Source organism: Accipiter gentilis, chromosome 26, assembly GCF_929443795.1.
Source record: "Accipiter gentilis chromosome 26, bAccGen1.1, whole genome shotgun sequence".
NCBI classification, from domain to species: Eukaryota; Metazoa; Chordata; class Aves; order Accipitriformes; family Accipitridae; genus Astur; species Astur gentilis.
In genome coordinates, this window is record NC_064905.1 from 5,727,782 (window position 1) to 5,755,021 (window position 27,240).

Here is a 27,240-nt window from a genome sequence, read left to right on the forward strand (position 1 = left end):
CGGTGAGTAACGTCTTCTGTCATTTCATAGTGATGTGTCATTTCTCTTACCACTGTTCAACTTCTTTTGCTCCATAATTTCTGTAGTCTGTTACCCTATGTACTGGTTTTGGCTGGGATAGAGTTAATTTTCTTCACAGTAGCTGGTATGGGGCTATGTTTTGGATTTGTGCTGAAAACAGTCTTGGTGACACAGGGATGTTTTTGCTACTGCTGAGCAGTGCTCACACAGAGCCAAGGCCTTTTCTGCCTCTCACCCCACCCCACCAGCCAGCAGGCTGGGGGGGCACAAGAAGTTGTGAGGGGACACAGTCGGGACAGCTGACCCCCACTGACCCAAGGGATATTCCAGACCCTACGACATTGTGCTCAGCAATAAAAGCTGAAGAAGAAAAGGAAGAGGGATGGACGTTCAGAGTGATGGCATTTGCCTTCCCAAGTAACCATTAACACGTGCTGGAGCCCTGCTTTCCCGGAGATGGCTGAACACCTGCCTGCCCATGGGAAGTGGTGACTGAAGTCCTTGTTTTGCTTTGCTTGTGTGCGTGGCTTTTGCTTTACCTATTAAACTGTCTTTATCCCAACCCACAAGTTTTCTCACTTTTACTCTTCTGATTCTCTCCCCCATCCCACTGGGGGGGAGCAAGCAAGTGGTTGTGTGGGGCTTAGTTGCCAGCTGGGGTTACAAGATGACACCCTGTCTTATTATTTTCACAGCTTGAATTAATTCCTTTTTTATATTTTGTCTTCCTGCAAGTTTCTTGAATATTCCTTAAATATTGTCTCTTTAGCACAGTTAAGTATTTTTTATTTGTGGTTTTTTTCATGGCTTTCATAATAGTGTTGCAAGAGCTACATTAGCCACACTTACAAAATCCATGTCACATCTTTCAATCTGCTATTACCCCACTGAGCAACAGTTATATTCCTAAAGGCAAACATATACTTCTACATTTAATGAATAAAATTCAGAAGCATGCTACGTGCAAAATAACAATGAGTTAACACAGCAGCACAGCAACAAATAATCAATATAAATGAATCCATAAATGATCAACTGGTGATCTCAATGTAAATAGCTGCTATCAGAGCAATGTTTCCCTAGGAAGAAATGAGACATTTTACACTGATATTGAACATTGACTTTTAGAAAAAATGACCACAGGTTTATTTGATAGGTATCTCTGACTTAGCATTATATTAGCAAAATTTAATCTTCAATATCCCTTATGCTAAACCTTCCCTTGAAAAATAGTCTCATCTCAGTATGTTGGGCTAGGTTATAAAGCATGTCTCACTGAAGTATCTCAAAGCTTTTTCATCTTCTTCCCCCTGACTTCCTGCAAGACTTGTTTTGCATCTACTTATCTCTGTTATGTTTTTGCCCTGACAAGATTTCATACCTGTGATTCTGGGATTAAATCCTAGACTACTAAAAAAATTCATAATATTCAGTATTTGCACTGATGAAAGTGAGAATAGGCTCTGTTACATAGCCATTATGAAACCCAGGATATTTTCTAGTTTGTGCATAGTAGGACAATGACAGTGCATGTGAAGCACAGCTCGTACGTCACAATTTTAAAAAAACAACAACAAAACAACCAAAAACCCAAGCATCTCTGAGGAAGCCATTCTTTGAGGAAGCCATTCTTGCAGCTTTGAGTAGAAAAAGCCAAAACCTGTACTGTATAAAGAATAATTGTACTACTAAACTACTATATTTAAACATTCTCTCTCTAAAATTTCCAGGTTAGCCATTGCTATCCTATGGCATCACATTGCTCATTTTTGTGATACTAACCTCTACCACACCACATGTTTTGAGTAATGCAGCATCACCTACTATAGCTAGCATCAGCTAGGCAGTTACATTACTTTACTCAAGTTCATGGCAATATGTTTTAACAGCTTCTGGGGAGCAATGCCAGCATCTACGAAAAATGTGTTCTCAGACCCATCCTAGATTGTGTTGTGCAATATGCATTAAAAAAACCAAAGAAAATGTGCCCCCCAAAACACAACCCCAATAACACACAAAAGAGAACATCCTCTTGGTCTTGGGTTTCTTGCCAAGGTTTTAGAGTACGTTTGTTCAACTTGGTAGACAAGCAGAAAGGGTTTTCAATTTCAAATGCTACGTTACAGAAAGGTTTAGTCTCACTTTAGTTTCAAGTGCTGAGGTTTACTGTATGAAAATCCTCAACAAAGACAAAAAGAATTGAACAGGCTGATAAGATTGCCCCTTCACACTGAAAGGTAGCTACTTCCATTACCTCTGAGATCTCTGATAGGCAAAACAATAGGTGCGTTGGCTTTTCTTGGAACAAATCTGTAGATCAAGCTTTTATTTTTGACTCAGGAAGAGCACAGGCAAACTATACCGGAGTAATTTCACATAAATATCCTCCTGTTTTTTGTGGCATTATGCATATGCAGCAACCGGAACATTTTGTCTCTAGGAAAATTGAAAATTGTCTCCTTCACCTAATGAAACTCTCACACCTTTGGACTGTGAAATAGGCCACTTGCTAGGCTAGAAAGCCACATCTAAAGCTCCTGGAGCCAGGCTCCATGATTCCCAGTACTAGTGCATAGTTTTCTTACGGAATGGGCCACATGCTTTTCTCTGAAAGGCTCAAAGTCTCTCTCCTCAGAGGTAGCATCAGACAGGCTTACTGAGCTACTATTACTCTTTTCTCTCTCAGATTGGCTGATAACAGTCAATAAGAATCACTGAATGTGTGACATTCAGAATATGACAGGCATATTCTAAAATTTAATTATTGCCCCTTAACTGACACCTATTTTCAATGCAAATTTAAGAACAGAACCTTCTGTCATCAGCTAATCTTGCAAGATGCAGAGCTCCCTTGGTTTACATTGATTTCAAGCAAATCTGATAACAGTGATTGGCAGCCAGATGACCTCTGCCTCTCAGAGGTTCCATCTTTGCATGATTTTCTCTTTTTTCAGTCTTGGTTTCCAAAATGTCTAGCATATTTGATTTCAGTGAAGTCTGGACAAGACAAAGTCAGTGGTTTTCTGACTCTACAAATGCAACATAAGAAATCAAATGAAATGTAGGTTGCCATTCATCAAAAACAACTCGGAGAGATAAAAAAAATCAATTGATACATAAGATAGCCACTTGAGCAAACTGTTTTGATCAATCCTGATCTGTGGAATCAGGGTCAAAAAGACACTTGGACTTATGAGTGGAAGAAATGACAAATATGAATGAACAAGAAACTTCACACGGGCACTCATGTTAGCAAATATCTGACTTATCTGTGGCAATAAAATAATTCAAGTTGATATCAACACCTGAAGAATACAATTTTGTGCAAACTGTGGTATGTACACATATTTGATACAGAGTAAAGATAAGACTACTACTTCCAAGTCTAATTTTTTCAGAAAGTCCATAAATTTTATTCTCTGACTGTCACAGAAACAAATGAATACTTTTGTGGGTACAAGCGGGATAGCCAAATTAATTAACCATTTATTTGTCTATACATCTTTTATCCTTAAAACACCTATGATGCTTTCTAATAGCAAGAAATTTACCAAAATATTTGTTCTGTGCACAGCTATTTTTCAGGCTCTAATTTTAAATACCTATAGGGCATAAAAAAAAAAGAAGGACATTTTCATTTGCTTAATTAACTTCCAGACCCTTTGGCAATTCAGCCCTTTCTATAGCACAGAAGTGAATATATTATTTTAAGTTTATGCAGAAAACTGAAATTTATCTCAAACCTCATATATCTTTAAGGCCAAAAAACACTGAAGAATAAATGAGTAATAACATTTTCATATGCAACATATGCACTAAAGATGTAGTGCAAGCATGCCATTCTCATAATTTCTTTCTGTCATTTTCCTTTTATTTTTCCTGTATCTTCTTGCATGATAGGAGTAGATAAGATGGCATCAATCCTCTAAGTTATCAGTGTGATTCTCAAGATACTATTTTCAAGTGGAGCATCTTTAAACCCATTGTAGCTTTTAATTTCTGCAGGAAATAACAGTTCTTTTTTTATTTTTTTTTATTTTTTTTATCAAAGAAAAGCCTAAATACTTTAAATTACCACATTTGTATCGTACTGACATATTAATGGTCAGATGTTCTTTGATGCTCAGAGTTAGATTGGCAGAAATCAGAGCAGTGTAGGGGCTTACAAAAATGTGGTATTTATGTTTGGCAGCAGTTACTTTGTGAAAAACACAAGGCGACTCTCTTTTTCCTCTCCTTTTTTCTCCTCCAAGTTTGGCATAAATCTAAAGAGCTAAAAACTAATTTAACATGACAAATGCTTTCATCACTCCCTTAACCTCTGAAGTGAACACTGACAAAGACAATATGTGTGGTATATGCTTTCCTTTTGACACTTTATAAATTACTTTTTTGAAACTGGGTTTTACCACCAGTCCAGTACTTCCAGGATGTCCTAATTTGAATGGCTAGTTCTACATTCTTCATATGTCACCCCAGCATAATGGGAATAACTCCTGGGCTTTGTGAAATGGTGTATGTCTCAGGATTGTAGGACGATTTTATTTACGTACTGCATGCTGGAAGTTACCGAAACGTTGTGCAATACTACCAACTTATACTCTGCACATTTACATCTGGCTACTGAAGAAACAGGGAGAAGTGACAAACCTGGCTTTCAATAAGCAGAGAACATTTTGTATACCATGTAAGGAAAAAGTTAACAGAAGTGAATTTTTCCTATTCTCTGCTATTAAAAATAGTATGACACTCAGCCACAGAAACATCTTAAAATGCTTTTTTTCATGGAAACAATATGAAAAATTTTTGCCTCTGTGGATTCCTTTAAAAAAAAAACAGCAACAAACCCCCAAAAACCAAAAAAACCCAACAACAAACCAAAGTTGCTTGATTTATTTTCAACCTGGTGAATGTGACGGGTGTCAAAGTTTCTGCAGAAATTCTGTAAGGGTAAAGGAATTCAGGTATAGAACAGTATATCTAAGACGGCAAACTGTGCGCATACAAAACCAAGCATATTTTGCACATACACTTGCCATGTCACAGTAGACCAGTGGCACACAAACCTGCAGGAATTTTTCCCAGACGTTAGTCAGGATAAGTTTCAGAGGAAGATTTAGGAAAGCTCAGATAATGATGGTACTGACTGGCCCATAAAGGAAGATTCTATCTAAATAGCCAAACTTCAATGGCATTTTATGATCTAAAGCATCAATCTACTTGATCAATCTATCTTAAAAAGAAAATAAAAACCAAAGTATCCTTCTAACAAGACACATTATCATTATTTTGACATATGTTTAACTTCTTAAAATCTCAGTAGTATCTTTATTTAGCATCAATTATTTAGTGTGGCAAAAAGTTCCAGATGTTATTATGCACTATGAATTTATTTTTAAAGCTTTAAACATACTGCTTTTCATTTCATGAATTGTATTTTTATTTGTGTATTATCGGAAAGGCAATAGGAATGCCTAAATAATTTTTTAAGTATTTATTCTTTTCTATCTGTTATGATACTTTTTTTGCTTGTCTCTTTAATAAAATCACTCCTCATTAGGAATTTTTTTTATGCCACCCATAATCTTTGGCAGTCCTCTGAAAGTCCCATGTTTAAATGTGTAGACAGCATGTTTTCAATGATCTATCCATATCAATTCCCCCATCTCTTTTATTATAGGACTATTCATTTAGAAATCCTGAAGACTATGAGAACTTCAAAGCATTCCTTCAATATAATATACCTCATATTTGCCAGCATTGCCTTTTTCATTTAGTCCTGATTAGCATTGATATGATTATCTTCACACAGCCTAGATACATTGACAAACCTAAGCAGCAGAACCATTTGCTGCAAATTTGGATGACTTTTTCCATAACTATTACTTTTAGCTAATGTAACCCCAGTATAACCTCTGGTATGGTAGAGAGCAAGAAATTTTCTTTGCCAAGATGTATGGCAGAAAAACATTATCAGCACATTTAAAGCCTCTCCTATGCTTGTAGTTCTGACAGCAAAATACGTCAAGAGGAGTTACTGCAATATGGAGTATAGCCCTTCATCCCGTGTGTCTTGGGGAACTTCACATCTTTCTCCCTCCTGAGACTGACAGCTCTCCTGGTAGATTAACAGCTCTCATTTTCCCACTGTCTCAATGATTAGGACAGAATTGTGATTTTGGCCTGATCTGAGCGTTATTCTGGTCACCCATTTTGAAAACAGAAAAACATTTTTCCTCCTAACAGAGCAAGACAGAATTATTTTGTCTTCACAGCAGCTCAGGGATTAGTGGGTCAGGAGCTCCAAAAGAGCTGCAGAAGAGCAGGACAGTTGGTATTTTGCACCGCTGCTCTTTCCCCAGGAGAGAGGATATTTAGTTTCCCCAGGACTCAAGTTCTGCACATACCCAGGAGAAGGTAACCCTGCAGAGAACTGCAGAACAAGGAAGAATTCTTAAGTTGTTTGTTTCTTTCTTTTTTTTTTTAAATAAGGAGCTGATTTAGCACCTTAAGTACCAATCACCTTAAGTCATACTACTGGAGGACAGCAAGTCCCAGCAATTTGATGGGTGGATTAGCTTATAGCTGATGGTCTTATGCCTGCTCTTTGTCACGTGGAATGAATCCCACGAGTTTCTGCTAAGAGTGAGAGAATTAAATTAATGAAAGGCCTAACTAAAGCACCCCCCTTTTACCTTTCTGTTGTTCACAAGCACCTAAGGCAATGCAACTTCTTTCTTGTTTTCTTTTCTTTTCTCTCTTTTCCGTCGCTTTAAATTATGATCACAGTGGAGCCATCAAATTTACCCACAGGATTAATTGCAGCTATTTTCTGGTTTTGACAGCTGCTCTTCAATATACTTATTCATTACTGTGTGTGGCATGAAGCTTGTCAGGTAATTTCTCATTATTTAATCCTTGAGCCAACACTCTCTTCCTAAAACCTGCTTTCTTGTGTTCACTAGCCAACTTTATTGCACTCATCATTCTTTAGGCAGGAAAGAAGACCTCAAAAACTTCTGTCAAAACGGATCACTAATGTCATTACTTGAAACGATAGCTCATTCATCAATTATTAAGAGTCAATGCATTGCCTTACATTCTCTCTTGTCTTAGTATATGAAAGTGTAGAAAGCAATAACCATGTTGCAAAGCTTTGCTTTAGATTACAGTAACCTAAATACCAAGAAAAAATGCACTTCATAATCCATCACTTCAAAGTTATGCACATGATTAAAATATTCAACTTACAGTATATCATTTCCCATGTGCATAATCACCCAGAGAGCTGTTGTATGATAACTGTCAAGTTCAATAAATCACGTGCTTTCCAATCTTTTTATTTATGTATCAAACTAAGCCTGTTATTCTTCTGAGGTTTTCAACAGAAGAAATATGGAAAGATGGTTAGCTCTGTAGTATTGAATATGCTGGGATGTAGGCCTGGCCTAAAGAGACAGCAGCAATAAAGTAGCCAGCCAGCTCTCTCTTACTACTGAATACCTTAACTACATACGGAAGCTCATTAGTATGAAAAATAGGGTTTCCGTAGAAAACAATGTCTATCCTGTAGAGTCAGATTATATGGGATCCAAAAAAAGAAAATAATTCTCTTCAAATGGAGAGAATAGGGAGAAAATTCAGTACATCTTTATAGGTCTTTTGAGCACTATATATGAGAATAGTTTCAGAGCTGAACTAAAAACCACATAGAATAGGTCTGGAAAGTATTAACAGAAAATATGGACAAGCTACCCTAATTTTGCCATTTACTCAGAGGAGCTAGAGAGTTTGTGCAGGACGTCATTGTCACCAAGGTGTTGTTGAAGGCACTGTAAAAGGTACAAAATACACTGCTAGTGTGTGTAGACACTTAGAAAAACCTCCAAAAGAACAGACAATGAGGGGGATACGGGGGGTGGGACACAACAGAATCAGAAGTTAATTAAATTAAGAAAGACAAAATAACAGAAGCATGTTAAAAAAATCTCGACAGACCACAGAAGGAATTAGGACATGGTGTGGTCAGCATTAATATATTAATCAGAGGAAATAAGCACAACATTTAGAGTTTCCTTTCTATATTTTTGCTTACAAAATACTAAGTATGTGTGGAATGTGAAAAATAACAGCACACAAAATGAAACTACCTATTTAGATCTAACATCACCAGGAATTTAGGCATACAGATATAGATCAAGACTTATTAATCAAAATGATTTTGTGAGGTTTTTTTATCTAAAGGCAGCATGTGATGGTAATACTGAGTTGCTGGAGCGTGTCCAGAGAAGGGCAACCAAGCTGGTGAGGGGCCTGGAGCACAAGTCTTACGAGGAGCGGCTGAGGGAACTGGGGCTGTTTAGCCTGGAGAAGAGGAGGCTGAGGGGAGACCTTATCGCTCTCTACAACTGCCTGAATGGGGGTTGTAGTGAGGTGGGTGCTGGTCTCTTCTGTCAGGTGGCTGGAGATAGGATGAGAGCAAATGACCTCAAGTTGCACCAGGGGAGGTTTAGATTGGATATTAGGAAAAATTTCTTTACTGAAAGGGTTGTCAGGTATTGGAACAGGCTGCCCAGGGAAGCGGTTGAGTCACCATCCCTGGAGTATTCAAAAAGCGTGTAGACAAGGCACTTCAGGACATGGTTTAATGGGCATGGTTGATGGTTGGACTCGATGATCTTGAAGGTCTTTTCCAACCTAAATGATTCTATGATTCTATATTTGAATTCAAATGATAGTAGCTTCTGTTACTTATATGGATTCACCACCTAGCACCAGTTTTTCCAAATATTTTTAAACATATGGTAGTACATAAAAAAATTATGTCACCCTCCGTTTGGACCATCTATGAGAGATGCACATCTGACACCTAAAGTTAACACTGCACATTGAGAATCCTGAACCAATTTCTTGCTTCTGCTGCTCTTATGACAGTGAGCAGGACTTCAACATTTTATTTTTCCTCATTAATCAGTATAAGGAATAATAATTTTCTTTGCTCATTAAGAACATGAATTTGTGAAACAGATTGACCATCCTTTTATCTGCTGAATTTTCATTTGCTGACATAGCTATGTGATTTGACAGAGAAAACACAGCCTTACCTATGAAATATGCTAGCAGGATGGCAAGCAGGACTGCAGCAGCAATTGCAGATAAAGCAGCACATTTCCAGCTACAATACTTGGAGGGTTTTTTCAGCTTGAATGCATTCCTGGAGAACGTATTTCTAGGTAACAGTCTGGGAGGTGGAGTATAAACTGTTCCTGAGGTCAACGGGTAACCAGGGGAAGAACTACTGAACAGCGGAGTAGTTCCAGAAGATGTCTTAAACAAGAAATGCCTGAAAAACATAAAATGGAACATAGTTGAAAATGGCAAGTCCTGTAGTTAAGAAAGAATATTTCCTATTCTATTCCAGCTGCCACAATGTGTTAAATTCAACTAAAAAGAAAAAGGATTTTGTATGAAGAAGTAAGGAGGTGAAAATTCTCAGTCTTTTTGCTACCAGAGCTTAACAATTCTCACTAGAACACAGTGTCAGGATATCTGCATAACCCTTTCTATAATTAGATGCAACTCGACCAGATACCAGGTAAAACACCAGCATGACCGATGATGTGTCTTTGAGTACCAGTTGAGATTGCACCTGTAAGAAGTGCAAGTGCTAGTAACAAAGCTCATATTCAGAAGCAATGTCACTATCGATTCCTATTGGCCTGTGTTTGCTTAGGACAAAGCAAATAATTCCACTACAAAATACCTGTAACGTTTATTAGTATAACAGAACACTTCATGAGAAAACATCCTTTCTGAATTCACGGGTTTACATGATTTCCCTGTGGAAGCTACTACCCAACAAATATTAATCTAAGACAAAAAAACTGTGAGTCTCATTAACACTCTTGGCAAAAGCTGCCAGCAAAAAACTTTTAAGAACATACTGAGCAAAAACCATAGTTCTGTAAGAAAAGATCCTACCAGAATTAGAATTAACCATTTTTTTTTTTTTTTTTTTAACAGTTCACAGGTTTGGTTTGAACAACTAAGACAATCACCAAAAGCACACAACTCAGCAGAAAAAAAGAGGACTTAAGTGCCCATACATAAGTTAAGAAGAAAGTAAGGGACAAAATACACTACCTAACAAAATCTCGGAAAATGCTGCCAACACATTCCAGATAGAGGAAATGGAGAAAGCAAACTAGAAGACTGGCTTCTCTAGATTAACTTCTCACAGTCAGGAAGAACTGACTACAAGCATGTTCTCAGTAAATGATAAAAGAAGAAGCACAGATTAAAGGCAGTGGTCTTCAAGTAGGCCACTTGTTTGGATACAAAAGAGCGGTGAACATTCCTTCCATACCCTATACCTTCACAGCGCTGAAAAACAAGTGCTTCTTGGAATCAATTAGAATGAAGATACTCAGTAATCTCCAAAATCAAAACCACAGCCTAAAATAACCCAAGTCTCACTTCAAATGTAAAAATGTTTAACATTTTTATTCAGATCAGAATCTAGTACGTCACTCTCAAACCACCTGTTAGAACCTCAATATCAGTTTCAGTCACTGCTTACTACAACAATGATTTGGAAGTTTGAAACTGAAATGTGTTTCTTAAATGCATTTTCCAACCCATCATCATGCATGTGCGTACTTCCAAGCATATATACTTATATATACTCTGTATACTTATTATACAGAATAATCAAAGTGATTTTAAAGAACATTAAAATATTTGTTTTGAAATGAAACCCAGTGCATCATAAATTGCATAGAATTTGCATACAGGTAGAAGATAGAAAAAGGAGGCTGGCTAGGTTTCCCAGTTTTATGGCTAAACATTCACATTTGAAAACAGTCTCTGAAAATATGGTCTTTTTTTTAATGACGTCATTAATAAACTATTAATTAACATGAAAGATCACTTAGTTTGATACTGTCTTTGGTTTGTTTTTTTGTTGTTGTTTGTTTGTTTTTTTAAACACCAAATGACTTTGTACATCCCTCATAACAGTGATAAAAATTCAGCTTGTTTCAGAAAATATTTCAGTCACCTAAGTTAGTGGTAGTATTGGTAGTAATCACTGTCGTAAGTGTTTTTTTTGTGCTTTGGAGACACCGCAGAAGAAACTTCAGACACACAAGCACACAATCAGAAGTGGCTTTCAAAGCCTAACCATCTTAAGCAGATTAATTCTGTGGGGGTTTGGGTTTTGTTTGGTTGGTTGGTTTGGTTTTGTGTGGTTTCTTTTAATGCAGTATTTGTAAAACAAAGAAAGAAGAAGAATAAAAAGGGAATATTCTAACCAGTTACAAATGACAGAAACATTCTGTCATTTTTTCAAATAAAGTTGCCCTTCTTTTTTTCCTTATCAGTGAGGCTCATTAGCTGTTAGAATTGCTTCTTTTCTGCACATTGTACAAGATCTATGAGAAAACACAGTAAAGGCAAATGCTAAAAGGGGTTCCCCCTCAAAATTACCTATCATTTTCAAGAAAAAAACACACCTTCCAGTTACAAGAAAGCAAGAAATAATGGAAGTCTGATTTCACGAACACTTCATTTTAAATGTTTCTTTACTTTGCAAAAAATTCAATTAGAATAACTGTTGGGAAAAGGATGTTATCAGGCTGGTTGTGTAACACTAGATCTGTTGACACTTCTATTCCCTTTCTCTGGTTAAGACCTGATTACCACTTGTTAGCAGAAGCAGTTTTAGTCCTTTCTTCTTGCTTGCCAGTGTTGGGAACACAATGCAACTTCCAGGACGGGAACTAGGGACTGAAGTGACGAGGAGCATGAGGAAAGAAGGAAGGACAGAAGGAAGAGAGACCTAGTGAGACAAAGGCAGATAGGAAGGCTCATCTCTCTCATTCAGGCTGACTCTGCATCTGCCTCAGACCAGGACCTCCTTCCTCCTAAATCCTCATGGCATGAACGGCCCTTTCAGGTTTGGACCTAAGGGTCTACAACAAAGAGTTCTTACAGTTCTTTTCTTTTTCCTGCCTAAAAGCAGATCTCACAGAATCAAACTGGAAATTGCAGTCCTTGGCATTGCCTTTATCTGAAATGTCAAGGTTTTTAAACCCAGGAATTTTATGTCCTCTTTAGCTGAGAAGGCAGCTACATTACCAACAGAAATTTTAATATAAAGCATTGTTAAAGTAAACACAGATATATAATGAAACTCTGCTCCCATTAAAATTGAATTAATGAATATCTAGATATGTTTTAATAGAACATGTCAATCATACACTGTTTCATGTAAGAAGAAAAAAAAAAAGAAGGAAAAAATAGTTCCACTGTGATCCACTTTGAGATACATAAAGTATATAAAGAAAACCAAAATACTTTTCCATGCAAACATGATCTTTATTATATCATTAAAACTGCTTAGAACTTGATCGAAGCAAAAAAGGCTGATTGAAATAGATATGTGGAACGCTGTCATTCTCAAAGCAAAAAAGAAAAAATATCACTGGATAAACTCTGAATTCTGTCACACCTGTGGGTCCTACCCATGTATTTTGAAAGCTGAAAGCTTATTGTCACCATATGAGGATTTCTGACAAAATGGCAACAATAAGAAGACAGCACACCATCTTAGAGTACAGAAATTCTGCCTTCAAAACTTTTAAAAGACATTTAACTAAATATATGTTAAATATCCACCAAGCCATTTTGGAAAATGGGCACTGCATTCAGGAGCTGGAGACCTGATTAGCCTCTAGATACCTTAAGTTATAGTAAAGCACACCAGAAAGACTGAGAACATAATGGACAAAATACTAGGACCCCCAGAGTTTTAAGACTGGATTCAGCTACTAATGGAAATAAATTGACTTGTCTCAACTCTATCCCTAAACCCAATGATCTATAGCTATATTTTTATGTGGGATTTGACATGCTCTGGTACAACCAATTGTCTGTGGGCCCAAGCTGCACAGAGAGAACATGAGCATTTATCAACATTAATTACAGTCTCACAGCGGTAAGACTGGGAGGTATGTACAATGAGGCCTTATGAAAAGAAATAATCTTATTTGTACCCATTCACTTACATTCAAATACATTCCATATTAGAATTAAAAAACCTGTATATTTTCTGTCTTACCTGTTCACCTATCAAACATATTAAGAAAAACACATTTTCTACCTCACAATTAGCATTAGTAATTTGATTTAGAGTGGGACTAAATTTCTATTTTGAAAACATGGGAGTAAATTTGCTAAGTCTCAGCCCAGTCTCCCTAATTTCTGTGCATCACGAAGACATTCCTATACTGGAAAACTACCAAATACCATTGTCAGTATACAACGATTCAGTAATTTAGGCAACCATGAAAGCTATCGAAAGAGCTTGCATGCTGCTCACAGAAAAAAAGTTAACCCTGTAGCTCGGTCAGTGCTCTCCTGTACCACTGTGCAGCTTTCTGGGCTGTAAAATGCCCCCCTCTTTGTTTTAAGCAGTGTGTGCTGCTGATGCGTTGGATCACAGATGGGGACCTCATCACTGACTCCAGGAGAAAGGTGACATTTATGAAAGTTGAGCTTGCAAGGGGACATTTGTCTACAGTTCTGTGGACTAACGGTAAATGGAAAAAGCTATATTTTGCTTTCTTCATTAATTCAGAGCTCTCTATAGCATTTATTTTCCCACAGGTCAAAAGGACCTCTGGTGTTCAGGGAATAGTGGTCTGACAGAGACTGTATTAACTTTCATATTCTTTGAGAGAACGATCTTTTTTTTTCACCCTCCTTTTTGGCCAGATTGTCATAGCAGCATGCTGCAAGAACCAGTTGAGAAAAAAAAAAAGTGGGGGTTTGCAATGAAAAACTGTAATAGAAAGGAAGAATGAGATACTTTCTAACATAAGTTGCTTCTTTCCCTCATACTATCCTAAGTTTATTCTGTATTAAAAAAGTAACAGAGAGCTGTAATGCTTAAATTGTCTTTTTTCCATGAGTTTTAAATAGTAATTAATAAATAGAAAAGATACATACCAAGAAAACAGTAACAGCTCAATTTTGTGGTTCTAGGGGCTTCAAAAATATCTTCAAGCTATGGTAAAAATCATACCTGTCCATAATTTTGTTGGACATTTATTCTTAGCAGAAAAAAACAATGAAATATAGAATGTAACATGCTGTCTTTCATCGGAAAAAAACCCGCTAATCTTCTGTAGTCTTCCAAGTCCTCCAAAAAAGTAGCCATGAGTCATTTTATGTCAGTGGAAGCCTCAAAGTGGCTGCCAAATTCATACAGTGAAGTTTTATGGCAGTTTTCTAACTTCCATACAAAAAGAAACCAAGATTGAAGAAAACTACAAGCTGTTCTTATGCCTTTTATGCTACAATGAACTCTGAATGTTAGACTGGTGCAAGCTTTGGTCACCTGTCTTTCCCCAGATGAGATTTTATTGCATGTTCTTGCTCTCTGGTTCTTGCAGAGAAACACAGGGTTATCAACCAGGTTTACACAGCTGAGGACTCTCCGATGTGGTAAAACTGCACAGAAGTTTCTAGTCTTTTTAGTGTCTAGAACACAGGGACTTAGGTATTCTCCAAATGCACTAAAGTTAGCAATAAAGGTTTAAAATGTCATCTATATGTGTTTAAATTGTATAGTTACAAGAAATTGTCTCAATCACGTCAAATCTTCAGACTAAACTCAGTAAAACAGGTTTTTTCCAGTGGAAAGCTATTTAAAATACACACTTACATATACAAACCGGCCCTTTTACACAAGTGTGCCTACGGGCACCTTCACGCCCAAACGCCTGTTGCAAAGAGAGGACAGCCCTTGTGACAACACACTATTTCAGTGGTTTTCAGCCTGCTGCAGACAGTCAATTTGTAACTTAGTGTGCACGGTGCAGGAACTAAGGTCACTCTATCAGGCATGGAAACTAATTCAGAATGAACACATCAGTAGCAATGGGACACTTCTATCCACTGTAATGTAACTCTGAGCCTTGCAGCAGCTGCCCAGCTTCCAGCGCAGCTCTAATACCAGCCTTCCAGCTCTTGAAAGGTTCATGATTCCTTAAAGGCCGGGTTCTTCATACCCCCGGGCAAAGTCTTCTAAAAAATGCAAAGTGTAAAGCAGAGTGTCAGGGATGTTGCCTGAAGTACCAGAGGAGCTCGTCCCTGCCATCTCCACATTCTTAACAAAGACGCGCTTGGACACACAAAAGCAGAGTAATTGAAACCTGTCTGACAGGAAGGTAGGATGTTGTACAAAACAGGCAGGTGCCAGCCTTTGGGCACCCCGATCTGTCATATTATTAAACAAAAACAAATAGGCAATGTTCACAAAGCTGCAGTTCAAAGCAGAGTAGGTAAAAAAAGGCAAAACTTCTGTATTGTACCACAGCTGCTGCCTTAGCTCTGTACTGGATACCTTCTTACAGGACCACCTGTTTTTTATCTGGAACATGTTGATTGAGGTACTGTTGGATAAACTTTCATAACCTTCTCTCTCTCTAATCCGGAGTGCTCTCCTGGGGCTCTCGCTGCTGTGTTCCAGGCCTAGCCCTGACACGTCCCAATGCCATAGCCTTGGCTCAGGCTGCTCGGAGAGCTGCGACAAAGAGCTGTGAGAGAGTCTGTAGAAAGATAAGGTGAAAAATATGGAGAGAGGAAGGATTGCTGAGATGGGGATCATTGGTAGCTCAAGAATTTGAGAGGGAGAACACCGACATGGAAAGGCGTAAAATCTGAAAGGGGAAAACCCGGGAAGGCTCGCAAGGATACGTGGGGTCGACTGGTGGTGTTGGTGGAGCTGGTGGCACAAGGCAGCGTGGCAACCCCGGGGAGCTACAGGGGCCAGCCCTTACCTTCCTGACTGGTGCCTGCGCGGCCAGAAGAGGTTCTCGGTGCCCTGCAACAGGCGGTGAGCACGCTCACTCAGCCTGTCAGCTGAAATCCTGGTTAGCTTTTGTGCGAGTTAGCCAGTAAATAACTGCTTTCCCCTTTAAATTTATGCCTATCTTTCTCACACCATTGTTTATTCTCCAGGAAGGCAGCAATGAAACTGCTAGTTAACGCCTAGTAAAGAGCAACAGGAATAGCTACAGACATAATCACAAAAAATCGGTTACTTTGCGTATGTACTTACATTAAATGGGAGCAGGATGGATAATGCAGATATAGGAAGATTTAAGTACCTCTGAATCAGCTCAAACTATAGGACCTTTCCCTTCTTACATGGAAAAACTTGTCTTTTCTGCTGTAAAGTTCTGAGTAGAATGTTGCATAGTGCAGTCAAAGCAATGACATCCAATAATGCCTACATTTGTTTTTCTGTTAATGATGATAATGACAACAGTGTTTTGCATTTCAATAGGTCCGTTCAATTTTAGCTTTCTACATCGATTAATGAACATAATTTCAAAACACTTCTATTTTAAAAAGCATACATGTAAGCTCTTCACTATCTCTTAATTCAACTACTCACTTAACAAGAAAAAAAGTACTAACAGCAGTGCTATTTCAAGTCTATAAATAGTAGACTACAAATAATAGAATAATAGCATAGAACAATAAACTCAAATCTCTTGAATAATTTTATCAGTCTACATGTAAAATTAAAAAATAGAAACCTAAATCACATAATTTGAGATTAATTTTTTTAAAAATAAAACGTTAACACCCTAAACATACCTGCCTCTTCCCGTACAGTCACTCATGCTGCCTCTTCACTCTGCACAACCCAAAACTTAAAAATGCAAACCAACAAGATAATAAAAACATGCAATTATCTGCAATCTGTAAAAACTTCTTTGAGCTTATGTGTATATGAGTGGGAGTATATCTAGATTGGTTTTCTGAACCATCATTCATTATGTAACCTGCTTTTGTAGTGTTTTCCTTCACCCTTTTTTCTCTCCTATCAGAGTCTACATTTGTTATGAAAACAATACTACAGTAGCCTGCTAAAAATGACCTTTCTACAATGTTTTTGGAATTCATCCAAGTACATGGCCCAAATGTGTGTGAAGTCCTTGGGGATGCTTTTGACTGTGCTTTACTTGACTCTTTAAAATGTTTTTGATTTTTAAATAGGTCCAGCCTCTATCTATGCAGATCCCATTTATTTGGAAAGTCCACAACCTTCCTGCAACCTTCACATGCAGGAACAAGAGAACAGAGGAGTCAGTTCTTGCCCGAGCCCTCAAACTCAGAGGACTAAGCCATATAGTTTAAGTGGTAAGAGAAAGCCACATAAGACAAAGCAAAATTAGAGTGAAGAGTTATTTTACTGTTCCAAGTAGTTGTGTTACGCCGAATATATCCTAGAAATTTGCATTAACAAAAGGAAATTTCATTTCACTATTCTGTTCCAGAACATTTTGCATTATGTATAAAGATATCAAAATATTGAGACATCATTGAAAATAGGCAGACAATTGTGGAGAGCGGCTGTAACTTGGAACTTCTACACATTCAGAAACTTCAAGTTTACATACTCAGTTCAGAAGTTCTGCAGCTGATCTTGACACCCTAGTGTGGTACAGCATCTGAATGCAGTATTAACAACATGTCAGATATTTAATTTCTTTCTTCAAAACAAAACAAACACTTAGCACTAAATCCCGCTCTTCATGTACTATTTTCTTGGCTTTTTTGCCAGGACTGCCATAGCCTATGCATAGCCACCGCGTGCCGCATTCATTCCTTCACTGCCTGGAAGGCTGCAGCTACCAAAACGCTGAGCGCAGATGTTTCCCTATGATGCCCCATGATTGTGAGTTCATGCACTGCATTGGTGCAGACTAGGATATAACTCATGTTGCTACTCCATCCATTAATCTCCCCTTTCTGTCCTAGCTCTCCCTCCTCAGGCTCACTCAGAATGACTGTGTTGGAATTGGATTGGCAAAGTAAAAAATATAGCTTGAACAACAGGAGCAGGCAAATATTTTGAAGAGCAGCATGGGGGTTGTTTTAAAGCTAATTTTCAGATGGCTCAGTCTTTAAATTGTACCTTGCTTAAATGACCCCAGATTTGGACCACTGCTTTTATACTAGAGCTCACAAGATCTAAAGTAGCTGATTTTGTAATCAGCAGAAGAATGACCATGATCCTTTCTCCTGAAATATAGGAGAAAGTACATTACATTCTTCCTTGAAGCCTGGCAACAGTTCCTTGTGAGCAAGCTCAAAGAAATTATAGACATCCATACAAAATTATCTTTACAAGTAAAAGATTTGGACTGAAAATAATTCAGAGTAGAAGACCAAGTAGAGGACTAAAGGATAAAACTAATTTCTATTTCATTTTGTCTTTTTTCTCTTGGGTTAAGTATTATTAATTATAATGGTACCAACTAAATTAACACCAATATAAAGTACCGGAACAGGCATTAGTACATTAGGCAATCTTAGTCAAACACCCATGCATGAAAGCTTTTCTGTTATCCCCACTTATGAGTCATTCCATTTTTGACCGGTACCTGTAGATGGCCCTGTGTGAGGTTCCCGTACCAGGGAGGACTCTTACAGTGCAAAAACCGATGCAAGCCTTCCTTGCAAAGCCATACTTTTCTCCCTGTGCCCTCAAAGCATTTCAAGCTTTAAAGCAGAGCACTGCCTCTCTAGCTGTCTGGAAGTAATGAGACCTACACTGGGATGTTCAAAGGTAGTATTTTCATCATTCATCCTCTTCGAAAGCAATGATTAAAGAAGCAATAAAAGAACACCTCTTAACTGGAAAACGTAGAAACCAGCACTTTGGAAAGGAGGAGGAGGAGATGGTTTGAAACAGACTGCAAGAGGACAATAAAAGTTAAAGAGCATTAAACAGCAGCTTCGAGCCTAAAGGTAAAGCATCTAAGTACTGCAGAAATGAACCATAAAAATAGCACCATAAAAATGCTACGGCGATGCATTACTGCATCCTTAGTTAAAGATATTTCAACCCTTCCATTACGGACCCTTATTTCAAAGAAAACAGAACAATTATGAAGCCAGCCTGGGGGCCTGTTGCAGTCATAAAGAAGCAGCAGACTAGGGAAGATATAGTCCGTATTTGTTTGCCTTGAACCAGAAACAAGCACACTAAAATCAAACACACGTCACTGGAAGTGTTCAGGGTCAGGTTGGTTGGAGCTTTGAGCAACCTTATCAAGTGAAAGATGTCCCTGCCCATGGCAGAGGTGTTAGACTAGATGATCTTTACAGTTCCTTTCCAACCCAAACCATTCTATGATTCCAAAAAAGCATAATTAGCAACTTTGTATAAGCATTTTGCAATCTTGTAACTCCACTAAAAGCAACAAGCTACTGCAACACAGCTAAGCATAATTATGTAAAAAATACACAACCACAAGGGGTACATGGAGACTTGGGGTATAATTGCTGAAGAGGGTACATGAAAACATGTGCAAGCAGTAAAAGCTTACTTTACATCACAAAGCAAATAAACCAAATGCGATTACTCCCCACCCTGTCCCGCCCCCCCAATCAATATTGAAACAAGAGGTGGACAAGGCTATATTTGGAAAAAGTGCTGTCTCCAAACAGTCCGAATTTAGCCCAAACTGCCTAAGATGGCAAGTGAAAGAAGGAAAGGGAAAAACATTCTTACCACAAAAAAAAAAAAAAAAAAGAATAACGACATGCAGACACATATTATTATATTATATTATTCAAAGATCTCAGTGCTCGGTACCGTTAGATAAAGAGACGTCTGGAATCTAAGTTGTGATCTGAGTTTTGTAGTGCTGACATAAAGCATTCCCTTCAGACAGTTCAGGTACAGCTTTTTGTTTCATAATCAGTAATGTGACCACTTGCACATTATTTTCAGTTGAGAGCAGAATCTACTGAAGATAACTGAGAGGTGAAAACTAAAAGTTGTGAAACTTTTTCCTGATAAAGCAGGTGCTGCTGTCAAGTGCTGGCTTTGCCTCCTGAGCACTCCACTAGTGAGATTAATAAACTGACAACAAGAAAAAAAAATTATGCATTAGTGCACTGTGAAGAGGCTGCATAAGAGGGATCAGCGTTTCACAAGCTAAAGCTGTAAAGTAAAGTAAAGGCTGAACTAAAAAGTTACCAAGTGTCCTTTTTTTTCCTGTGGCTACTGCTATGAATGTACATGAAATACCAGTTTTAAAGTGAAAGAATTACAGGCTAATTCTAAAAGTCCCCAGTGAATCTGCAGGCATCAATTTCAGCAAAACTCACTGCAAACCAGAAAAAAACCCCAGCCAACCACCCCCCCCCCCCCCCCATCATCTTCTGAGTTAATATTCTTGTGATGAAACTTGTCACCAAGTCCTGTCAGGTGTGTAATTTCAGAAAAGAAGAAAAATCGATCCTGAAGCAATTCTGGAATAGTCTTAGAACACAGCAATCCTGTCAGGATGTTTTCTAATATCTTAATGATTGCCTATGACAAACCTATCTACGGAAAGGCTCCAATTAACTGCTGGGTATCTTGCAGCCTCCAAAAATAACAGTATTCACAAAGTAACCTTTTGTTATCAACATGAATACATATATATTCCCAGAGGTTTTATGATGAAAAAAAAGAAGAAAATGAGAAGAACTGAAGTCAGTAATGGAATTGATAGTCTCCACTGACAGGGAATAGGCACAAAATCAGACAGTAAAGGAAAACCAGCCAGACAAATGCCCACTTCTGTTTCTCAGGGATGCCAGTATTATGACAAAGAATCCTTTTGTGAATATCCCAAGGAATTCCCTCCATTTAAATGGTTTGGTAAATTGGGACAATTTTAAGCCATCAGAAATTACATATTTCAGGTACTGTTGTACCCAAGAAGAATTTCCTATGAAAACAGATAGACAAGGAACAGTAAGGGATCACTCTACACTAGAATTAAAAGTATGTTATAATCCTGGGCAATGAACCACACAGCAACAATTGCCTGGGCTGAATAGGACCAATATTTTTATCTTGTAGTTCTTAGCAATAAATACCAAATTCAGGATGGCAAAATTAAGTTCTAAATAGTAGCAGATGCTCTCCCAGAAACAGCAGTTAAGAGCCGAGCTTCGCTCCTTTTTTTTTTTTTTTTTTGCCAAAGTTAGCTCCAAACCTTCAGTAAGTAGGAACCCCTTTCCTTTCTTTTTTTTGAACATCTCAGGCTTTAGGATAAGTTGCATTTGCTTTTCAGCACCCCCGCCCCGCTTCTTCATGGCACCCATGTTACCATTTTAGTAAAGTAGGGCAATGCGAACGAAGCTCCTTGTGAGTGTTCCAACATGGCACAGGAGCACAGACTGGGCACACACTCCCTGCTCTTTTCAGTCTCATTTGCTCCCCGTGGTGCTACAACCACTGATTAACCACTGAATAACAATGGCCTGGGTGCTGTAAGCCTCAATCCAGCTATACCAACTTCTCCCAGAGCTCCAAACCAGAAGGCAATATTTAATGAAAATCCGGGAGGGACTGGGCCGGGACTGCACAGCAGTGTAACTATACCATACCTAGCTACGCTGGGTGTAATTCAGCAGAGCGGCATTAAATTCCCGGAAGGCTGCAAACCAAACATCTCAGAAGCTGCGGCAACCAAGCAGCTGAAGCCACGGTACGAGCCAGTGTTATAAGCACTCCAGCTCCTCTACCTGTACGCTGTGTTTAGAGCTCTCTGGGCAAGCAAGAACACGCGACTATTCCAATGGCTTTTTTCAGCACCACAATGGCTGATTTTAAATTCTGGGAGATCAGCTCTGCCAGCTCCGCTATTTAAAGCGCAAGTTAAATATGTTTGACATTCCATACCCCAAATGACAACAAACCGGAATATTTAGAACGGCAGCATGTCAGGCATTTATTTATTTATTTATCTGGCAGGCCTAAGTGCTGCACCTTTTCATTTATATGCAACTGTTTGCCCCACGGGCATCAAGCTGTTAACACGTACAGAAGAGATTAAAATGAGCTTGCATACTGGATGAAATATAAATTAAAATTATAGTACTGTCAGTCTCGAATCTGGGATTGTATCTCAAGGTCTTCCCAAATGCATAATTTCAAATGAGCCTCTGTTTGTTACTGCAGGGAAGGCAAAACGTTTAATTTTTCAGCAACACAGTCAATACGAATTATAAAGTAAGTTGTCCCTGAGCCTGTGAGTAAAATATGCTGTGCTAATACCATGAGTTTTGTACGCAGGGATGGTCCAAATGAATAAAAAGGCTTTAAAACGGGACATGTGAACAGAGAGATGGTCACCTATCTACCTTCCGACACAAAGCAAATCAGAGGCTGGTGGGTATTCTAACGTCACTAACTCCCAACGCTGTGTCAGCCAAAACCATCGTTGACATCACCAAAGTGAACTAAACCCCATCTCCTAAGGAGCCAAACCGTTTTCTCTGCGCACTTCAGAGAACCGTGCATCGGCATCCGCCGGGGGTGTCCGTCCATGCGACCCACCTGGTCTCGAGCGGGACGTTGCTGTTGAGCACCCAGCTGTCCTGGAGCTGCACGGACTCGGGGGTGGTGGCCAGGTCGTTGGGCGCCGGAGCAGGCGCGTGGATCTGGTTCCGGCGATTTGTGAGCGAGTTCCTGTTGAGGGAGTTGGCAGAGGAATGATGATGGGACAGTGAATGGTTGTGAGGAGGAGGGAGAGGTGGCCTCAGCGTTGACTGGCTGTGATGATTTGAAGGGCCTAGAATAGAAAAGAAAAATAAATCACAAATGTGTGTTGATGATACTATTCTCCTTGGCATTTTCAAGGGACCGCTGCCTGGAAAAAAAGCCAAACCCCACAAACAGGAAGCTAAACCTGCATGCCTTTTGGACCTGTAGGCATTAAAACATGGTTAAATCATATCAGTGATTATTAGAGATCAGAGATATAAACCAGTGTTTTGAGGTTGCAGAGTTGGGACATTCACAAAGACTATACTTAGATTTAGAAATACTTCTTTATGGATTCTCCCTGGAGAAAGGATCCTCTGTGGAGGAGCCAGGGCAGCAGACTAGCTTGACCATTCTATATACCCGCCCAGAAGAACTTTTTCCTCCCTGTTAGTATCAAGGACTTTAAGGGATTAAAAACAGCTTTGGAGAATACCATCTTTAGGCTTCTATAAAACTTAATCAGAGATCTCAATCTTCTCTCATTCACTTTTATATTACCAGCTTCAAACGAACAGTATTTGTGCCAGCGAAAGATTAAACTCCAAATATGAAAAGAGAGCAACAATGCAATGACGACAGCTTTCATGTTCTTCCATGCGATCAGGATTTGGCCTGTATTTTTCTATTTAGTAATGCCACAAACACACACCAAGATCTGAAAATTCTGCTACTCTTTCAGCCTCTTTCACTGAAAAATGATAGGTGATGTTTTTTAGATATAAAGAAGGGTATAAACTTTTCTCATTCTTCAAATACTGACATGTTTGCATTGATAATGAAAATAAATTTTTCTAATCAATGAGGCCAGTGGATTAAAAAAAGCACACGAGAAGAAAACAGAATAAGCAGGTGTCATTCTAGCATAGTCACTTTTCTAAACATAAATGCAGAATGGTAAATAAGTTTAAGTGCAATTCCACATGTTGCAATGGTTTACTTCTAAGAAAAACAGCGAAAGAGATTAAAGAAAACAAACACTGTGTGTTATGGACTGCATGCTTTAGTCATTATATCAAGTTGTAGTTTTCTAGTGAACAATAATCAGAAAAAGTAATATTAGTTAAATGATAATTATAATGATGTATGGGTTTTTTTAGAAACTGAAGCACATTCTGTACTTAATGAATCAAGCAATAAAAGAAAACATCACAAGGGGAAACCATTTGCAGCTAGACATCTATTTTTATATGAAACAATGGAGTATAGAAAAACTGCTGAACTGATTAATTAACTGTAAGTTAACTAAGGCCAATATTTAAAAAAAGACACACCACCCCCCCACCCCCCCACACCCCAAATAAAACACCTAACCCCAACCACCAAACCCCAAACCATTCAAGGGGGATTAATCCCAATTGAGAATCAGGCCACACAGCCAGGAACTGAAATCGGTGCATCATTTCAGGCTTCTGAATGCTAAAGTTCTGGTGAAAGCACCTTCCATAACCAGGGAGGTATTTTAGACTCTCATGTTAAGCCATCCAAGAAAGAAGTAACCAGTCTCTTGTCTGTTGTGTAGGGAAAACCACATGATATTGCAGCTCAAACACTGGCAATCAGAGGGGCAAACCGGCACGGCACCCCGAGCCGCAGCGGTGACTGTGTCCTGCCTGGTCCTGAGCGCCCGCCTGGGCTCTTCCTACATGGGTAGATGTGGCGCTTAGGGACGTGGTTTAGTGGTGGACTTGGCAGTGTTGGGGTGACGGCTGGACTCGAGGATCTTAAAGGTGTTTTGCAACCTAATTTATTCTATGATTCTATTCAACACCCCTGGGACCAGCTCCTCTCCTGGCACTGCTCTGCCGACTGCCCGCCCCAGGAAAAAGCTAGTGAGAATACCTACTCCTAACAGCAATACAGCCAGGGAAGAGAAAGAGAACAGAGGTTTTTTGGAGAGAGATCATTAATTTTCTTAAGCATTACTGTGGGCCTGGGGAAGCACAGGCCCATAAAGAAGAGACAGACAGGTTTACTGGGACTTTGGCAAGGCAAGTAGAAGTTGTCCTGTGACAAGAAACTTTAAGTGAATTATAACAAATTCTTCAACATCCTTCACGTGTTGTTTTAAATTTGCACAGAAGGTTGTTTATCTTTTTAAAATGTCTCTTGCCTGAATGCTCACCCTATGGTAGTGTCAACTGCTTTAAATACAAAGTCACCTTTCATGAATGCATCCTAAATTTTAGGGCCATCATACGTGCTGCGCTCCTCACTATCCTTGCCTTGGCTGTGTCTTACCTAAGCTTGAAAGAGACTGTTTAGCCCAGAAAATTTTACATTTAAAGCCCCCATTTGGACCCCTAGAACATCAAATGTCTAATCTACACTAGGTCCTCTGCCATTCCCCAACAGCATGTGGAGTAAGACGCAGCAGGAAGAAAATGTGTTTGGACAATATCCACACGCATAGAAGCTTAAGTGGAATTACTCTCTTGGTCTGTGTTCTGGCTTTAAACAAAGCGTGCTTGAATTTCAGTAAGTGGATATTTATGAGCGATAAAATACAAATGTGTGCCCTTGTGTTAAAAATTACTTCTGAAGATTCATGTGCTTCATATTTTCTTAACTTACTTTGGATGCAGCTTTTCCTTTCGGAGGATAAATATGGAAAAGTCATATCCACAGAAACAAAAAAGTTTTGCTCCGAGAGACACAGTAGTGCCAGCTAAATAAAGACTCTGAATCTTGGAACCACGAAATCATAGAGGCTGTTCTTAAAAGTGAGCCAACTGCACATCAATAAGAATGAACAGAATTTCTGTAAGATTAAGGAAGCAAGAACTGAATTCAAGTTACCACAAATTAATTTAATCTGCGTCAAGACTCAGATCCCACACAGTAAATAAAATGTAGCGCGCAAAATAAGCTCTGAGGAAGTAAGTCAACATATACTGCAGCTGCAAAACCTCACAAATCTGGCATAAGATGAATGTAGCATTTAATATAGAATAATAAAACCAATACCAATATCAACATTATATGGATATTATATAGTTTATATTAAAACATATATAAGCTTATATATATATAAAGTACTAACTAGGGAGCATGCACACACACTTGTGTATATATGAGAGAGATAAAAGCTTAATATGCTGCTTCTTCATAAACCTGTTTAAATGAATCAAAAGCAGAAGCTGAAGACTATTGAACTTGCCAGGGATATAAAATTGGATTCACATCTGAACATCTGAGCACTTCTTTATGAGCATCTTTGCCGAAATTAAAACTTCAACAGCGGTACCTGCAAATCTGCTGAGCTCTGAAGTTCAGAAAAGTAAATCACTTGCCCCATAATAAAAGAGCAGCAGCCTAAAGGACTGGCACAATGTATCTTACAACATGATATGCTCTGCGGCCTCTTGCAAATTGCTTTATTAGTTGGAAGCTTAAACACAATAAGTGTCTGGATGGAGTACCTCTGGCTTTTTACATCAGGAAAGAGTTTTTTTGGGTTTGGGGTTTTTTTTATATATAGCAGTTGCCAGTATATGTTTGGGCAAAGGTACAGAGGAAATTACATCTTTTCTCAATTATTACATGAATTAGGTAGGGGTTTCACCAGAATACACTGCACAATCTCAAACATTTAGGTTTTAAGGAGAAGCCTCTTAAAACCACAATGAAAATCAGATAACTGGAAAGCTGAAATATCGGTACCCTCCATACCTTGGCTTTTTTTATTTTTTAATTTCCGATTTAAATTCACAAATAGACAAACATACCTAATTCTAATGAATTTTAGTACACCTTGATTGTGTTGAGCACTTCTGAAAAATCAGGGCCCGATGACCATATAATCAACATGAGATTCTTCAAGAGATCTTACTGTGGTCAGGAACATCAGCACTGCTCAATGCAAATTAGAAGTTGAGTGAGAATAAATCATGTTCTAATTAAGTAATCTAAGAATACAAAGTCTGATCTACATATCTTTGAAGTAGTCATAAGCTATCCAATTGACTTATTTGGGTTTAATCAGAACTGAAATGTTAAAAAAGAAAAAAAAAAAAGTTTTGTTCTGTCCATTCTTTTATCCAGTGAAACAATTAAACAACTCAGGCTAGCCCAGAGGTAAAATTCAGCTAAAACAAGATGCAAAATAGCACTTGCCTCCTTAAAAACAAGCAAACCCAAACCACCAAAAAAACCAACCCTGAGCAAAATTCTGTCACTATGATCTTCCCTTCTTTTGCACACACAAGAAAGAGTAAAGGATCTGCAGCCCGAAGCCCAGCCCGCTGGTTATTGCCGTGCTGCGCACAATGCAGGGTGGAAGCAGGGCTGCCATGGGAAGCGCTGTGCGACGGGCAGCTGTTGCAGGTCCTTTGGGAGCCTGCGCTGCGTCATCCTAACTGTCGTCTTCTGGGATGAGCCCGGCAACCTCCGGGATCAGGGAAAGCCACTGGATGTCACAGCGTTACAGGTACAACAGCGATGGCTGCGTGCTCCCGAGTACTCGCTTCCGAACAGCACTTCTCAGCTATTTTTGCTGTTCAAGTGTTGCCTAGAATACAAAGTGAAATTCAGATCTGCTTTAACATGGTCAAATTATTTCTCAAAGTTCTTCGGAGGCTTTGGTACAC

General features: G+C 38.7%; 1 protein-coding gene across 12 annotated transcripts in view; it reads right to left on the minus strand.

Moving 5' to 3' along the window:
• Nucleotides 1-27,240, minus strand: part of TENM2 (teneurin transmembrane protein 2) — a 641,052-nt gene that overhangs the window by 164,478 nt on the left and 449,334 nt on the right. For all 12 annotated transcript variants that reach the window (XM_049829391.1, XM_049829390.1, XM_049829388.1 and 9 more), the window contains 2 exons: nucleotides 22,445-22,679; nucleotides 9,126-9,364 (listed from right to left, as the gene is read on the minus strand). In XM_049829391.1, coding sequence (XP_049685348.1) covers nucleotides 9,126-9,364; nucleotides 22,445-22,679 — 474 coding nt within the window. The remainder of the gene's footprint in view (nucleotides 1-9,125; nucleotides 9,365-22,444; nucleotides 22,680-27,240) is intronic.